The 19623-nt window shown below is 38.9% G+C and overlaps 1 protein-coding gene across 6 annotated transcripts in view; it reads right to left on the bottom strand.

Moving 5' to 3' along the window:
- The window catches only part of NEK10 (NIMA related kinase 10), a 283289-nt gene that overhangs the window by 68570 nt on the left and 195096 nt on the right, over positions 1-19623 (bottom strand). For 4 of the 6 annotated variants that reach the window (XM_042235756.2, XM_042235752.2, XM_060402047.1 and 1 more), the window contains one exon: positions 10733-10770. In XM_042235756.2, coding sequence (XP_042091690.1) covers positions 10733-10770 — 38 coding nt within the window. Of the gene's footprint in view, positions 1-10492; positions 10634-10732; positions 10771-19623 lie in introns of all 6 variants that reach the window. The other 2 variants (XM_060402044.1, XM_060402045.1) reach the window with 1 other exon arrangement.

Raw genomic sequence — 19623 nt, forward strand, 5'->3', positions numbered from 1 at the left:
GAAATGTGTGCCTTACTGAGGATCATTTCCAAAAAAAAAAACACTTTGAGAGCTACTATTGTAGAAAATCTATAGTGCTACCTCATGCTTTCTTTCCCTCTTTTTAAATAAATGGTGACACATTATAAGTCTGGTTTACAATTTTTATTCTGTCTGCTTTGGAGATTATTTCTTATCAATACACATTATAGCTCATTTTTAATGACCACCATTGAACAGTACTACATGTTCCGCTGCCTGTTCTGTATGCATGCATACACTTCTCTCTTGATAGGGACCTAGTTTTCTTTCAACTTATGATGATATTAAATGATGCTGCAGTGAATATATGTATTCAAACAGTGAATATGTGTGTGTGTGTGTGTGTGTGTGTGTGTGTGTGTGTGTGCCTCACTGTGCATAGTGCAAGAGGTCTTTTAGTGTAAATAAGGAGAAATTAAGTAGCTGGGCCCTTTGATACACATATTTGCAATTTTAACAAATACATGTTAAAGGAGCTGAATCAATTTGCACTCTAACCAGAAGAGAATCCACTTTTCTATCCCTTGATCAACACTATAATCAAACTTTTCCATTTTACCATTGTGATTTTGTTTTATTTTGTGTTTATCTAAATGCTGATGAGGTGCTGCCCTTCTTTGGTGAATTTTCTGTTTGTTTCCCAAGTTTCTCTTCTCTTATTGATTTGTATATGCTCTATACATTGTCTGAATACTAATCCTTTTACTGTATTTTCCCTTAATCTGTTACTTCTGTTCAGTTTAAAGGGCAATTCCCAACCCCATCACCTAGACTAAAGACAGTCTCTCAAGGTTATCTGCTGCTGTTATGCCATGACAAGTCAGGACTGCATGACCAGTTCAGCACTCTGGGTGCTCTGGCAGTATTACTGAGATGTGAGTGATCACATGGGTTAGGACTGGGGAGAAGAAAGAAATTTAAGGTTTCACAATGATGGGAGTCTGACTGTAACACTTGCAAACCCCCTTGATTTCCTGAACAACTGCAGCTAATCCTAGGTATGATCATTTCTATTCCTCCTTTTCTACCTTATCAAATCATCACTGTTTTTTATATTCCCCATCCCAAAATATGTATTTAGCCATTAGTAATTTTAGGAAAACAAAAATAAAAATCCAAATATATAATCTTTAAAAATTTTCTTCATTAGACATTAATAACTACTAACTTCATGGCAAATCTTAGCCATATAAAGCATTCTTCCTCAGTCTTTCAGATTAGCACACTGAAAATACTACACTTAACTATTCACAAAAAATGCAACACATATTTATATTGACAATTTTATTAAAACAAATTCCCATTAAAAAGAGATCATAGATGGGAATTCCCAGGTGGTTCAGTGGTTAGGAATCTATGTTCTGTCAAGGGCCTGGGTTGTTCCCTGGTTGGGGAACTAAGATCCTGCATGCTACAGAATGTGGCCAGGAAAAAAAAAAAAAAAAGATACCATATAAACTGATCTTATTTAAATGTCAGTCATGCATAGTATGTTCATGATTCATACCTATATAGCTCCTGCTGCAAAAGATAGAAAGTCTCATTCAAATTTAAATAAAATCAAACTTTTTAAAATAAATTTACTTATTTTAATTGGGGGTTAATTACTTTACAATATTGTATTGATTTTGCCACACATCAACATGAATCCGCCACAGGTATACATGTGTTCCCCATCCTGAATCCCCCCTCCCTCCTCCCTCCGTATTCCTTTTATGGTTTTATGAAGATAGGGAGCTGAATTAGTGTTTTAAAACTTAGGAGAAAACCACAGAATTCATTATAAGTGGCAATTTACTTAAAATGCCAAACAATAATATGTGCTAGCTTATTGTGTGGGGAACATGACACTGACCAGCTGTTTCCCCTCTGAGGTGGTGGTAGGAGGACCTGGAGAGGTGCTGGCAAGGGTTTCACACATGTCGTCTCATGTGGTCCTTGTAACTGTTCTGAACGGTGTCCTCATTTTACAGATAACTGAAATTAAGAAGAGTGTCCAACCAAGCCTGAAAAACCGGGACCTGCATTTAGATGGGCCCTAAACTCTACACTTAACTCAACTCTCCTAACTTGTTACCAGGAGACCATGAAACCATGGACCATGTAACCTAACATATATGTTCCTTCCCACACCTGAAATACTACTTCTTTTCTTAAAAGAAACTGCTACTTCTAACATGTTTTCATCGTACCTTTTAACATTTAATGAATCAAATATTTTTGAAAAGCAAGTACACGTAATAAATTGGAAACATCATGTCTTCATACCTTCTGCAGTGCACTATATCTGGTTTATTATCTCATGACACATCACAGAAGTGAAGTTAGGGGCCCACTCTCGGTCCAGTCTACTGAAGTCACAATTCACAGCACAAGCTCTGAACCTTTTAGTTACTACAAAATGATCAGGAGATGGACTACACATATTCCCCCAATTGACCAAGACATAGTATACTATTTTTCTGAATTCTTTCTGCTAAGAATCAGGGATTTTTGAACAACAGGGGAAGGGGGAGTTTACAGCAGGAGCTCCCTGAAAAAAAAAAAAAAATATATATATATATATATATACACACACATGTATGTATGTATGTATGTATGTATGTATGTATTAGGGGCAGAGCCAAAATTACTGAGAGGGAACATATGGAGTTTCTGTTACCCTGCAACTAGGATACTCACAAGATGTTGGTGGGGGGCCTCTGAAAACTAGGCAGATGGGGGAACCACTAAGCAATCAGGTAGTATGTGAACGGGAGCAAAGAGGGGAGGAAAAGTGGAGGCCAGACAGGACTGGTGTGGCTGACGGGTGACTGGGAGCACCAGGAAAGGCATGCTTGCCTCCAGGAGGTTAACAGGGAGTAGGAAGGACCTTCAGAGGTTGGAGGATGGGGAGGGGGGAATGTTCTTGGCATTCCCTCCTGCCCACTTGGCCCCAGGGAGCTTGCACAGGCCCCAAGCCTGGTCCTATGCCCTTCAGGGACCTCTCTGCCCACGTGGGTACTGGGGGTGTGAGAGGGAGTGGGAAGGAGAAGGACGCAAGCCAAACTGGGAGCCCTCAGGGGTCAGGAGAAGTGCCGGCTGTTCCCTTGCCCACTGAGCCCAAAGGAGTCTCCTAAGGCCCTGGGCCTGGCTCTCCACCCCTGGGGCCCTCTCTGACCTTCAAGATGCCTTCCACCCTACAAGACCTACTCTGTGTGTGTAGGTCCTATGGGTATGAGAGGAAGGGAGTAGAAGGAAGAGCCAAGCCCTGGGGCAAGAGTCACTTGAAGTTCAGAGGATTTGGGAACCTGCCTGTAATTCTACCCACTCGGCCCCAGGGAGACTCCTGGGGCCCCAGATGTGATCCTCCACATCCTAAGGCAGGAGAGACTGCAGAGGCCCCCTCAGCTAGGCTGAACCGAAGCCCCAACCCCCAACCAGGGCCTTTTCCAGTAGTGTGGGTCCTGAATCAGGACCCTGCCCCTGCCTAAAGCTAGCCTCCACATAAACCCAGGCCCTGCCTAAGCCCTGCCCCTCACAGCTGAGGTTTTTCTGTCTTTTTGTTTCTTTTGTTGTTGTTTTGCTTTGTTTGGGGTTTTTTTGTTCTTTGCCATTATCGAGTTCTGTTTTACCCTTCAGTGGTTCTTTTGTATATATTCTTCTTATTTTTAATAAAATATCTGTTAATTTTCTGAATTCATTTTATTATTTTTATTATTGTTATGCTCCCTTCTTTATGATCATTAATTATTTTTTTTCTTCTTTGCTACTGGGGGTGTGAGCTTAGTTTTACCCTCCAGTACTTGTTTTATATAGATTCTTATTTTTCTGAATATATCTGTTAGTTTTCTTAATTTAATTTGTAATTATTTGTATTGTCCTGCTCCTTTTTTTTTTTTTTTTTTTGCATGACCTGTGACTTGCAAGATCCCACTTCATGGGCCAGAGATCAGGCCTGAGCTCCTGAGGTGGGAGAACTGAGTCAGAACCACTGGACTAACAGAGAACATCACGCCCCAGGGAATATTAACTGGAGTGAGGTCTCCCAGTCAAAAGAATAAAATACTTAAGAATAAATGTACTTAAGGAAGCAAAAGACCTGTTCTTAGAAAACTATAAAACTCTGATGAAAGAAATCAAACAGGACACAAACGGAGAAATATACCATGTTCTTGAATTGAAAGAATCAATATAGTAAAGATAAATATACTACTCAAAAGTGAAAGTGAAAGTGAAGTCGCTCAGTTGTGTCTGACTCTGCAATCCCATGGACTATAGCCTATCAGGCTCCTCTGTCCATGGGATTTTCCAGGCAATAGTCCTGGAGTGGATTGCCATTTCCTTCTCCAGGGGACTTTCCCAATTCAGGGATCAAACCTGGGTCTCCCACATTGTAGACAGATGCTTTACCATCTGAGCCACCCAAAGCAATCTACAAATTCACTGCAATTTCTATCAAATTGCCATGGCAGTTTCCACAGAATTGGAACAAAAAAATCTTACAGTTTGTATGGAAACACATAAGACCCCAAACAGCCAAAGTAATCTTGAGAAAGCAAAATGGAGCAGGAGGAATCAGGCTTCCTGACTTCAAACTTTACTAAAAAGCTACAGTAATCAAAACAGTATGGTACTGGCACAACACACAGAAATATAACAGGTACAGGATAGAAAGCCCAGACATAAACCCATGGACCTAAAATCACCTAGTCTATGACAAAAAAAGGTAAGAATATACAATGGAGAAAAGACAGCCTCTTCAATAAGTGGTGCTGGGAAATCTAGACAGGTACACATAAAAGAATAAAATTAGAATACTACCTAATATCATACATAAAGTAAACTCAAAATGAATTAAAGACCTAAATGTAAGACTATAAAACTCTTGGATACTATAAAACTCTTGGAGGAAAACAAAGGAAAAACACTCTTTGACATAAATCACAGCAAGATCTTTTTTGAACCACCTCCTGAAATAATGAAAATAAAAACAAAATAAACAACTGGGATCCAATTAAACTTAAAAACTTTTGCACAGCAAAGGAAACCATAAGCAAGACAAAAAGACAAACCTCAGAATGGGACAAAATATTTGCAAACAAAGCAGTGGACAAAGGGTTAATCTCCAAAAATACAAACAGCTCATGGAGTTCAATATTTAAAAAGATAAAATAAAATAATAGGCAGAAGATCTAAATAGACATTTCTCCAAAGAAGAAATATAGATGGCCAATAAACACAAGAAATGGTGCTCAACATCACTAATTACCAGAGAAATACTAATCAAAACTACAATGAGGTACCAGTTCATACCAGCCAAAATGGCCATCATCAAAAAATCTACAAACAATAAATGCTGGAGAGGATGTGGAGAAAAGGGAACTCTCTTACACTGCTGGTTGGAATCTAAATTGGTACAGCCACTGTGGAGAATAGTATGGCAATACCTTAAAAAACTAAACATAGAATTCCCATATGATCCAGCAATCCCAGTATAGGCCATATACCCTAAGAAAACCACAACTTAAAAAGACACATGTACCCCAGTGTTCATCACAGCACTGTTTACAATAGCCTGGACATGGAAGCAACCTAGATGTCCACTGACAGATGAATAGATAACGATGTGGTACATATACACAACGGAATATTATTCAGTCATAAAAAGGAATGAAATTGGGTTATTAGTAGGGATGTGGATGAACCTAGAGCCTGTCATACAGAGTGAAGTGAGTAAAAAAGAGAAAAATATCATATATTAATGCATATATATGGAATCTAGAAAAATGGTGCTGATAAACCTATTTGCAGGGCAGGAACAGAGACACAGACATGGAGAACAAAGCTGAATGTATGTGCCCTATGTTCAGACTATACTACAAAGCTACAGTAGTCAAAACAGTATGGTATTGGCACAAAAACAGACATAGATCAATGGAATGGAGTAGAGACCCCAGAGATAAACCTACACACATGAGGTCACCTAATCTATGACAAAGGAGGCAAGAATATAAAATGGGGGAAAGAGAGTCTTTCAACAAATAGCTCTGGAAAAACTGGGCAGCTACACTTAAAACAACAAGATTAGAACATTTCCTCATACCATATACAAAAATAGGTTTTCCCTGGTGGCTCAGCTGATAAAGAATCCACTGAAATACAGGGGACCTGGGTTAGATCCCTGGGTTGGGAAGATCCCCTGGAGAAGGGAAAGACTATCCACTCCAGTATTCTGGCCTGGAGAATTCCATGGACTGTATAGTCCATGGGGTTGCAAAGAGTTGAACACAACTGAGTGACTTTCACTCACTCACGATACAAAACTAAACACAAAATAGAGATTAAAGGCTTAAATGTAAAACTAGAAACCATAAAACTAGGAGAAAGCATAGGCAATACAGTCTGAGGCCTTAGAAATATTTTTTTGGATATGCCTTCTCAGATACAGCAAACATAGGCAAAAATAAACAAATCAGATCTAATTAAACTTAAAAGCTTTTGCACGGTGAATCAAACTATAGACAAAATGAAAAGACAAACTATTGAATGGGAGAGGATATTTGCAAAAGATATGTCTGATAAGGGGAATACCCGAAATAAATTAAAAACTCATACAATTCAATATAAAAAAGTTAAAAATGGACAGAGCACATTAATAGACATTTCTTCAAAGTAAACATATAGCTAGACAATGGAAATATAAAAAGATGCTCCAACTTGTTAATCATCAGGGGAATTCAGATCAAAACCATCATGAGAGATCAACTTTTACCTATCAGAATGGCTATAGCCAAAAGACAACACATAAATGTTGGCAATGATGTGGAGAAAAGGGAACCCTAGTATACTGGTGGTGAGAGTGTAAATTGGTTCAGCCACTATGGGAAGCAGCATGGAATTTCCACAAAAATTAAAAATACAACTACCATATGACCCAGCAATCCCACTTCTGGTTATATATCTGAAGAAAACAAAAAAAAAAACACTAATTCAAAAAGATGTATGTACCCCAATGTTCATAGCAGCATCATTTACAATTGTCAGGTGTGGAAGCAACCCAAATGCCCACCAACAGATGAATGGATAAAAAAGATATGGTGTGTATATATGCAATGGAATATTATTCAGCCATAAAAAGGAATTAAATTCTGCCATTTTTCAGCAATGTGGATGGATCTAGAGAATATTATGCTTAGTGAAAAATGTCACACTGATGAAGATAAATACTGTGTGTGTTTTCACTTATATGTGGAATCTAAAAAATAAAGCATATGAATGCATAGAGCAAAACAGAAACAGACTCACAGAGAACAAACTGTGCTTTAATATACTATATTTGTTCTTTTCTTTCTGACTTACTTCACTCTGTATAACAGGCTCTTAGGTTATCCACATCACTTGATTTGACTAAAATTCATTCATTTTTATGGCTGAGTAATATTGCATTCCAGTCCATCCTAAAGGAGATCAGTTCTGGGTGTTCGCTGGAAGGCCTGGTGCTAAAGCTGAAACTCTAGTACTTTGGCCACCTCATGCGAAGAGTTGACTCATGGGAAAGACTCTGATGCTGGGAGGGATTGGGGGCAAGAGGAGAAGGGGACGACAGAGGATGAGATGGGTGGATGGCATCACGGACTCAATGGATGTGAGTCTGAGTGAACTCTGGGAGTTGGTGATGGACAGGGAGGCCTGGCGTACTGCGATTCATGGGGTTGCAAAGAGCTGGACATGACTGAGTGACTGAACTGAACTGAAATGAATCTAAGGAATACATTATAAAATAAATTATTTACAGAATCTAATTAGTATTAAAAGGCAGAACAAGAGGATTTTTAATAATAGTGTTGAAATGGCTTCATGGTTATTTGTTTTACAGGCATTCGGAAATGCATTAAATACTGCCATATGGCCACAAATGAACCTAGAAGTTCACATTTTAAGAGCATGATATAGGCAGGGTCACATTCTAATACAGCCATTCGACACTCTAAAGTAACAGTTTTTACCCTTTGTTCTGCCATAGCAAATGGAAAATGATGCTCACATTCTAGATTTAGTCCTGGGATACCCAGGTTCTGACAAAATTCTCTCTTCCCTGACAATTTTTTCCAGAACATTTAGGCAATACAGGACTATAGCTGTTGTTTATATACAATGTAATGAATCCTCATTTGCACAAGAGGCAATCTAAGTGGGGCCTATACCAGTTGTTTGTCATCTGGCAAAGCAACCAATTAGTCCAAGAACACCTGCAACATTTGGAATGCAAACTAGTCCAGCCACTATGGAGAACAGTGTGGAGATTCCTTAAAAAACTGGAAATAGAACTGCCATATGACCTAGCAATCCCACTGCTGGGCATACACACCAAGGAAACTAGAATTGAAAGAGACACGTGTACCCCAATGTTCATCACAGCACTGTTTATAATAGCCAGGACATGGAAGCAACCTAGATGTCCATCAGCAGATGAATGGATAAGAAAGCTGTGGTACATATACACAACGGAGTATTATTCAGCCATTAAAAATAATACATTTGAATCACTTCTAATAAGGTGTATGTAACTGGAGCCTATTATACAGAGTGAAGTAAGCCAGAAAGAAAAACACCAATACAGTATACTAATGCATATACATGCAATTTAGAAAGATGGTAATGATAACCTTGTATACGAGACAGCAAAAGAGACACAGATGTATAGAACAGTCTTTTGGACTCTGTGGGAGAGGGAGAGGGTGGGATGATTTGGGAGAATGGCATTGAAACATATATAAGATCATATATGAAAAGAATCACCAGTCCAGGTTTGGTGCAGGATACAGGATGCTTGGGGCTGGTACACTGGGATGACCCAGAGGGATGATACAGGGAGGGAGGTGGGAGGGGGGTTCAGGATGGGGAACACGTCTATGCCTGTGGCGGATTCACGTTGATGTATGGCAAAACCAATACAATATTGTAATTAGCCTCCCATCAAAATAAATAAATTTATAGAAAAAAAGTATGACTTTTATAATATTCAGTAAAACCACTCTGCATTAAGATGAATAAAAATATGGTTTTTCACTGTAATGTGGAATAACTCATAGGTAATAACTCAGATTTTCCCCATATGCATTACTGTGTTCTATAATATTAGTCAAAACTATCACTCCTTTATAGGTGAACTTTAGCATTCACTGACAACATTTCAAATGCTATAGTATATTCTGTTTTAAATTCAAATGCATGAATTGGTAAATGTTTAAAAAGTAGATAGTATAACAAACTGTAGGTCTAAGAAATATAATATATTACATGTTATCTATGCTAAAGACTTTGTTTAAATATCCAGAGATCTGATTAATTTTACAGACATAAAGTCAAGTCTTGAACTAACTAACTCAACATACCCTTTAGGAAAAGTAATTCTTTTTATGAATCGAAACTGAACTTCAAATTGCCTACATATATATGTTTTGCTCTCACTGTTTTAAAATTAATAACAATCATTTTAGCTTCATGGGTATATTATGAACTTACCTTATACCAAAATAGCTGGAGTGGGGCATGGTCAACATAACATCTTAACAATGTTTTGGACATCTTAACAACAAAGTTATCTCTTTTCTGCATCTATGCTGATCATGTAAATGCCCCCAAACTGTCAATAATTCTTCCAAAGCAAATTTAATAAATGTGGAGACATGGACTAATATTACAGTAAATCAATTCTCATCTCCTAAAAGTTCATATGTATTAACTCTACAAAAGAACATGAATTAAGGAAGTTAAAGTGAAAATAACTTTAAATAATAATTCCAAATTAATCATAGTAAAACAGAACTTTATACTGGAGTCATATACATATGTTAAAAGCACAATCATTAAGTTTTTTTCTGAATTATCCAGGTTTAGTTAAAAACTTCACTGTTACTGTTGAACAAATGTTCACTTTAATAGAAATTAGAAATGTTAATGAACACACTCTTTTTTTCTCAAACAATTACTATAAACTGTTATACTTTAAGAATTTCTACCTTATTAGAGAAACAATTTGATAGAACATTGTTTTAATCAAATACAAATAAGTAAAAAAAAATTATCTGCATCAGAGTAAAAGATATAGAAGAAAAGATATGCTTTAGTCTTATATCATATAGGTGCACAGCTTTTAGAAATACATATGTAAAGCATAGTTACTATTTTTTGGTAGTAGGTATGCACTGTTAGCTTCAAAATTCAACTGGCTAACATTCCTACCAAAGCAAAAATACAAACTTTAGAAAAATAGCTCATATATTTCATCAAATAAGTGAACACAGAAAGCACCTTGACACTGTTAATTTGCCAAACTATATAATAATGATGGACAGATGAAACAAGATTCTCCTGTTGTTTGTACTAGGGTTACCTCCCAAGCATCATTTGGGTATTCAGGCCCAACCACAATTCTGTGTTCACCCATTGTGTGTTTGAGACCAATGTTATCTAATATAAGTACTACCATGGTCTTTGAGACTGTGGAGAATCACAGTGGGAAGACTGTGGGACTGCCACCCCGTCACTAACTCAGCCTCTACCTCCTTAACGTGGGCACTGAGCAGGAGGGGTGGCACTTTCAGAAGCAGGTCAAGAGGCAGCAAAGCTGAAGAAATAAAAGGGGGAAAGACATGAGACTATAACACAAATTGCACTGAATTTCAGGGTGTCATGTGTGATGTTACTGCTGACAAAGCTAAATTACCTGGTCTCAGTCTGGATCCTATTCCACCAGTGAAGTCTCTGTAAGCAGAATGAGAAGGTTTATTCAACTTGAATTTGACTAACATTTACTGAAAGCTTATATCCCACTATGGTTTATGAAACCATATGAAAATATAGGTTTCTTTTTCCTAATGATGTCCTCAAGAGTTTAATAAAGGGAGAAAAGAGACAGAAATGAACCCAGAGCAGAACTGACATTCTATGACGAATGGAAGAACCTGGTTGCATTGCAGTTGTTCATAAGCTCTAAGAATAAATATAAGCCTAAATCTTAGGCTTGAGTGATTTTCTTGTTACATTTAAAATCAAAATACTTGAACTTCCCTGGTGGCTCAGTGGTAAAGAATCTGCCTGACATGCAAGAGACATGGTTTTGATATCTGATCCAGGAAGATCCCACATGACTTGCAGCAAATAAGCCCTTGTGCGTGCAGTCCACGGGGTCGCTATGAGTCAGACACGACTGAGCGACTTCACTTTCACTTTTCGCTTTGATGCATTGGAGGAGGAAATGGCAATCCACTCCAGTATTCTTGCTTGGAGAATCCCAGGGACAGGGAGCCTGATGGACTGCCATCTCTGGGGTCGCACAGGGTCGGACACGACTGAACCGACTTAGCAGCAGCAGCAGCATCCACAACTATTGAGCCTGTGCTCTGGAGCCTGGGAACCACAACTACTGAGCCCATGTGCCGCAACTACTGAAGCCGATGTGCCTTAGAGCCCATGCTCGCAACAAGAGAAGCCACTGCAATGAGAAGCCTGTGCACTGCAACTAGAGAGCAGCCCCAGCTTGCCCCAACTGGAGATAAGCCCGCACAGAAGGAAGACTCAGAACAGCCAGAAATGAATAAATAAACAAAACAACAATACTTATTTTGTATGAAAAAGAAATAGCATTTTAAATTTTATATGTAGTATGTTCCCTGCTTTATTCCTGCTGTCTTAAAGAAAAAATCATAACTTTCCTATGAAATGAGATAATTTTTAAATTTAAGAAGATTATATTTTTCCCTATATTCTCAGCATTATTACCATCACTTTTTGTGATGCAACCCCATGGACTGTATAGTCCATGGAATTCTCCAGGCCAGAATACTGGAGTGAGTAGCCTTTCCCTTCTCCAGGGGATCTTCCCAACCCAGGGATCAAATCCAGGTCTCCCGCATTGCAGGCAGATTCTTTACCAGCTGAGCTATGAGGGGAGCCCCAAAATAAATAAAAAATAAAATAAAGATACTCATTTTGTGTGAAAAAAAAGCATTTAAATTTTATATTTAGTATGTTCCATACTTTATTCTTGCTGTCTTAAGGAAGAAACTATAGCTCTTCCTATGAAATGAGATAATTTTTACATTTAAGAGGATTATATTTTTCCTATGTTCTCAGCATTATTACCATCACTTTTTTGCCCTATTCCAAAATTTAGGATTTCCTTATCATTATGCAAGTTGGTCTCAGGACCTTTCACCAAGTGGAAGAGTCATTAGACCCTATGAAGGACAGCCATAAATAACCTTCAATCTTGTTTTATCTACTAGAATCTAGAGACAAGTTCTTAACAGTTTTTTTTTAAGAAATAAGAAATATCTATGCCCTGACAAATTATAAGAACCATACTTTATCGCAACACAACCAAAGTACATCAAACATCCTCTATGTTTAAGGCACATGATAGGTATTTACTAAGTGGGAATTGATATAGAGACTCAGACACAAATAAACATGATGATAATCCTATTACCCCAACCCTTTCACTACAGTCACAGAAATTTTGATACATACATGCAACACATAACCAAGTTATTAAGCATAGCAAATTTGGCACTCATTCACCCACCACTCAATTACTAGAATAATATCAAAATGCGTGCATCTTACAGTGAACTCCTTCCCTCTCCATTTCCAGCCTTCCAATCCCCCAGCAAGCCACTCCTCCCTTGATCCTATTTTATTTTTTCTGTCCCATTCCCAGCCCATATTTCCAGACCCTTGAAAATTAAATGAAACTCCTCAGTTTTATATAGGTAATACATTCTTTTTACACCTGGAATAAGGTCACATGTTTACATAAGTAAAAGGGATAATCCCTGCCTCACATTTTCAAAGAGGGACATAATCTTAGCAGTGTCCATATAAGTGTGGGCAGAAGCCTCAGGATTGAGCAGAGGGGTAGAGCATCTGTTCCAGCAAATCATTCCCTTGCACACAGGTTACCCTTTAGCAAGGGCAAATGCATAGCCCACATCCTAGTCTTCTAGACAAGCCCAGCACTGTCCAACAGAAATATGCAAACTACAAACATAAGTCTAAATATTCTGGCAGCCACAGTTTTAAGAAGTATAAAGAAAAAAGTGACATTAATTTTAATAACATTTTAAACTAAAATAACCAAAATATTATTTCAACATGTACTAAATATAAATGTTAATGTAATCTTAAAAATTCAAATGAAATTTAAAATTCTTGGGACATACAGGCAACCTGGTCCCAGGGCAGAGCCCAAGAGTGGCAGCAGAGGTCATTGCTTGCAATTACTCAAGCAGCATCAGAAGTTTCCTGGATTCTGATGGGGATGCTCTACCACAGCTAACCTCTGACACACCCCACGAGTCCACATAGCTCTCTGCTAGCCCAGCAGAGTTGTTCCACAAATGTGTAGGGGGTGGCGGCACAGGCAGGGAGAAATGATTGGCTATGAAAAACAAAGGGGGCTTATATCTGAGTCAGTATCTGACGGGAGCTGCAGTGCATTAGATCTCTGTCAATGTACAGACCACACTTGTTTCAGCACCTCATGGCACTGAAGCAGAGGTCTTGGTGCAGGGAAGAGGGGGAAAAAAGTCCACTTAAAGGGGATAGAGCTAGCTTCTTCCCTGGCAATTTAAAAGCAGACCTCACCCCTAAGAGGGTAGTGATGGCCACTGCGCAGAGAGGAAGTTCTGCCTCAGATCTGGTGCCAACTCTAGGTCCTCCATCTCTAGCATCACTGCCTATCAAGGGGATAGCTTCCAGCACATTCTGAAGAAAGATATAACTGACATCCACCTCAAATCCAGCTCACCCATCAAAGCCAGGTACAAGTCACACACAGTGTGCAGAGGGATGCTCTCACATAAAAACAGCCATTTCAAGACTGCAGTGGACAACTGTTTCACCTAAAGTAATAGAGACAGAGAAAGCTAAATAAAAAGAAGAACTACTGTCAATTGAAAAAGCAAAAGAAAACCTCTGAAAAATAATGAATCAGAAATAAACAATTTACCACAAGAGAACTTAAAACATGATTAATAATAAACTTAATAAAGGAAAAGAACTGATCTCAACAATTGCCGGGAGCCACCACAGGAGATCCCACCCATGAAAAAGGTCATGCGGAGAAGACCTGATAGGCAAAGGTGGATCAGGATTCGAGGGGCTCCCTGGACCTGCTCGAGCATCTACCCAAAAACCAGAATCTGTCTGTCTTACTATTTTGTTCCTTTCACCAACTCTTCTGACATTAACAGGGGGCTATCCCCGACCACTTTTCTCTGGAGAAAATCAAACTTAGGGCTCTAGCTAATAAGTCTCCTGGACATGATAGGAATATTTCAACTCAAACCCCCTCTGTTGGCATTCTAGCTTGCTTTGCAGATTTATCCAGACTCTTGTAGCTATGCATATGATTATTCACAGCCTCCCAACTGTAAGAGGCACAAGAAGCCTAAAAATATAGAGCCTTTCAAAGAGTTAAAAACTATTAGAGTAGAGCTGGTGTAGGATTTCACTGTTGAGCCAATGCTTGCTGCTAAGTTCCCATACCTCTTACCCACTGTGCACCTGGGAGTGCATTAGTTACCATAGTTGGAATGTAAGAAAAACAAGTGTAGCCTTGAAACTAACCACATCAGACCTTTGAGCTAATTGGTTCTTTCTTATAACTCACTGTACCTTTGCTCTGTGAAAAAAAAATAACTCTGTTTAATGCTTTCTGAGGCTGACATAGATTAAAAATGTAGAGAGAAAACATTACAAGGGAAAATAAGTTTTCTGGTTGAGCAGCCTTTATCAAAAGAGGGTCATAAAATGTTCACAGACCTCCAAGGCCAGAAGATAATGTACGCAACATTGTTTATGGGAAAGGTATGCAGAAAAAAATCCTGGTTTCGATAAAGACAAAACAGATGTAATGTTTGGGATGACTCTGTATGACTTTGCATCTTTCATTTCCCTCTATGTACAAGTCAAGGTATAAAAGGTTCCCTGAAAAATAAAGTGACAGACCAGGACCAGTTTCCATGAAAGCCTGGTTCCCCCGTGTCTTTCTTTCTTTCTTTTTTTTTTTTGTTTTCTTTTTTTCTTTCTCTCTCTTATTCTCTTTTTCAGGCTGATTCCTTGGAGCATAGAGGCTCTCTGCATTCACTTATCTGCCTGGGCTTCCAAGACCTGAACGGGAAGCTGCTCTGCATCTTCACTCCCTTGGGAGACCGGGAGGGTGCCTTCAGCCTACATGAACAGAGCAAGTCCCTTGTCTTGGGGCTTTACTGGCTTTCTGTGTAAACCAAGGAATATCAGCTTCTATTCTTTTCTCTCTCATTCATTCATTCATTCTCCGATGCCATTTCTCCTGAGGGTTCCCCTGGATCCTGTGGGGGCTGGACCCCGGCAAACAATGAACATTTTAAAATATTAAAAAGACCCAATCAGAAAGTTGCAGGATACAGAGTCAATACACAGAAATCACTTGCATCCCTGTATACTAACAGTGAAAAATCAGAAAGAGAAACTAAGGAATCAACTCCATTCACCATTGCAACAGAAAGAATAAAATATCTAGGAGTAAACCTACCTAAGGAGACAAAAGAACGGTATGCAGAAAATTATAAGACACTGGTGAAAGAAATCAAAGACAACATAAACAGATGGAGAGATATTTCATGTTCCTGGGTAGGAAGAACCAATACTGTGAAAATGACTATATTACCAAATATAATATATGGATTCAATGCAATTCTTACCAAGTTACCAATGGCAATTTTCACAGAACTAGAACAAAAAATTTCACAATGCATACAGGAACACAAAAGATCCTGAATATCCAAAGCAGTCTTGAGAAAGAAGAATGGAATTGGAGGAATCAACCTTCCTGACTTCAGACTATACTACAAAACTACAGTCATCAAGACAGTATGGTATTGGAACCAAAACAGAAGTATAGACCAATGGAACAAGATAGAAAGCCAGAGATAAACCTACACATCTATGGGTAGCTTATTTTCAACAAAGGAGGCAAGAATATACAGTGGGGCAAAGATAGCCTTTTCAAAAAGTGGTTCTGGGAAAACTGGACATATATATGTAAAAGAATGAAATTAGAACACTTTCTAAAACCATACAGAAAGATAAACTCAAAATGGATTAAAGATCTAAATGTAAGATCAGAAACTAAAAAACTCTTAGAGAAAAACATAGGCAGAACACTGGATGACAGAAATCAAAACAAAATCCTCTATGACCCACCTCCTAGAATAATGGAAATGAAATAGAAAATAAACAAGTGGGACCTAATTAAACTTAAAAGCTTTTGCACAGCAAAGGAAACTACAAACAAGGTCAAAAGACAACCCTCAGAATGGGAGAAAATAATAGCAAAGGAAACAACTGGCAAAGAATCAATCTACAAAATACACAAGCAGTTCATATAAGTCAATACCAGAAAAACAAACAACCCAATAAAAAGGTGGGGGAAAAACCTAAGCAGACATTTCTCCAAAGAAGACATTCAGATAGCTAACAAGCACATGAAAAGATGCTCAACATTGCTCATTATTAGACAAATACAAATGAAAACTACAATGAGATACCACTTCACACTACTCAGAATTGCCATTATCAAAAAGTCTACAAACAATAACTGCTGGAGATGATGTGGAGAAAAGGTAATTCTCTTGCATTGCTGATGGGAATGTAAACTGATACAGCCACAAAGCCGGCATATGGTCCAGCAATCCCACTACTGGGCATATACCCTGAGGAAACCAAATTGAAAAAGACACAAGTACCCCAATGTTCATTGCAGCACTATTTACAATAGCTAGAACATTGAAGCAACATAGATGTCCATCAACAGATGAATGGATAGAGAAGCTAAGATACATATATACAATGGAATATTACTCAGCCATAAAAAGGAAAGCATTTCAGTCAGTTCTAATGAGGTGGATGAACATGGAGCCTATTATACAGTGAAGTAAGTCAGAAAGAGAAATATAAATATCACATATTACCACATATATAAGGAATCTAGAAAGATGGCACTGATGAATTTATTTGTAGGGCAGATCATTAATTCCTTATTGCGAAATTCAGACTTAAATTGAAGAAACCGGGGAAAACAACAAGACCAATCAGGTATAGGCTAAATAAAATCCCTTATAACTATACAGTGGGGGTGAGAAATAGATTTAAGGGACAAGATCTGATAGAGTGCCTGAGGAACTATGAACAGCGGTTTGTGACATTGTACAGGAGACAGGAATCAGGACCATCCTCAAGAAAAAGAAATGCAAAAAGCAAAATGGCTGCCTGAAATGCTGTGAAAAGGCCTTACAAATAGCTGTGAAAAGAAGAGAAGCAAAAAGCAAAGGAGAAAAAGAAAGATATACCCATTTGAATGCAGAGTTTCAAAGAATAGCAAGGAGACATAAGAAAGCCTTCCTCATGGTCAATGCAAAGAAATAGAGGAAAACAACAGAATGGGAAAGACTAGAGATCTCTTCAAGGAAATTAGAGATACCAAGCGAACATTTCATGCAAAGATGGGCACAATAAAGGACAGAAATGGTATAGACTTAACAGAAGCAAAAGATATTAAGAACAAGTGGCAAGAATACACAGAAGAACTGTACCAAAAAAATTTTCACGACCATATAATCATGATGGTGTCATCACTCACACTCACCTATAGCAAGATATCCAGGAATGTGAAGTCAAGTTGGTCTTAGGAAGCATCACTACAAACAAAGCTAGTGGAGGTGATGGAATTCCAGTTGAACTATTTCAAATCCTGAAAGATGATGCTGTGAACGTGCTGCACTCAATATGCCAGCAAACTTTGAAAACTCAGCAGTGGCCACAGGACTGGAAAAGGTCAGTTTTCATTCCAATCCCAAAGAAAGGAAATGCCAAAGAATGCTCAAACTACCTCACAATTGCACTCATCTCACACACTAGTAAAGTAATGCTCAAAATTCTCCAAGCTGGCCTTCAGCAATACATGAACCGTGAACTTCCAGATATTCAAGCTGGTTTTAGAAAAGGAAGAAGAACCAGTGATTAAATTGCCAGCATCTGCTGGATCATAGAAAAAGCAAGAGAGTTCCATGAAAACATCTATTTCTGCTTTATTGACTATGCCAAAGCCTTTGACTGTGTGGATCACAATAAACTGTGGAAAATTCTTCAAGAGATAGGAATACCAGACCACCTGACCTGCCTCTTGAGAAATCTGTATGCAGGTCAGGAAGCAACAGTTAGAAATGGACATGGAACAACAGACTGGTTCCAAATAGGAAAAGGAGTATGTCAAGGCTGTATATTGTCACCCTACTTATTTAACTTATATGCAGAGTACATCTTGAGAAATTCTGGGCTGGATGAAGCACAAGCTGGAATCAAGATTGCTGGGAGAAATATCAATAACCTCAGATATGCAGATGACAGCACCCTTATGGCAGAAAGTGAAGAGGAACTCAAAAGCCTCTTGATGAAAGTGAAAGAGGAAGGTGAAAAAGTTGGCTTAAAGCTCAACTTTCAGAAAATGAAGATCATGGCATCTGGTCCCTTCACTTCATGGGAAATAGATGGGAAACAGTGGAAACAGTGTCAGACTTTATTTTTGGGGTCCAAAATCACTGCAGATGGTGACTGCAGCCATGAAATTAAAAGACGCTTACTCCTTGGAAGAAAAGTTATGACCAACCTAGACAGTATATTCAAAAGCAGAGACATTACTTTGCCAACAAAGGTTCGTCTAATCAAGGCTATGGTTTTTCCAGTGGTCATGTATGGATGTGAAAGTTGGACTGTGAAGAAAGCTGAGTGCCAAAGAATTGATGCTTTTGAACTGTGGTGTTGGAGAAGACTCTTGAGAGTCCCTTGGACTGTAAGGCAATCTAACCAGTCCATTCTGAAGGAGCTCAGCCCTGGGATTTCTTTGGAAGGAATGATGATAAAGCTGAAATTCCAGTACTTTGGCCACCTCATGTGAAGAGTTGACTCACTGGAAAAGACTCTGATGCTGGGAGGGATTGAGGGCAGGAGGAGAAGGGGACGACCGAGGATGAGATGGCTGGATGGCATCACTGACTCGATGGACGTGAGTCTGAGTGAACTCTGGAAGTTGGTGATGGACAGGGAGGTCTGGCGTGCTGCGATTCATGGGGTCGCAAAGAGTCGGACACAACTGAGCGACTGAACTGAACTGAACTGAACTGAATCAAGATTTTTGCTATAGGGAGGCAACATTCCTAGGTCCTGAGATCACACAAGTTTTTTCCAGTCACATGTATGATACTGCTGCTGCTGCTAAGTCACTTCAGTCATGTCTGACTCTGTGTGACCCCAGAGACGGCAGCCCACCAGGCTCCCTCTTCCCTGGGATTCTCCAGCAAGAACACTGGAGTGGGTTGCCATTTCCTTCTCCAATGCATGAAAGGGAAAAGTGAAAATGAAGCCTTTCAGTCGTGTCCAACTCTTCGCATTCCCAGGGACTGCAGCCTACCAGGCTCCTCCGTCCATGGGATTTTCCAGGCAAGAGTACTGGAGTAGGGCGCCATTGCCTTCTCCATGTATGATACTGGATGGTCACAAACATTTCCAATCATCTCT

This window comes from Ovis aries, chromosome 19, assembly GCF_016772045.2.
Source record: "Ovis aries strain OAR_USU_Benz2616 breed Rambouillet chromosome 19, ARS-UI_Ramb_v3.0, whole genome shotgun sequence".
NCBI lineage: Eukaryota > Metazoa > Chordata > Mammalia > Artiodactyla > Bovidae > Ovis > Ovis aries.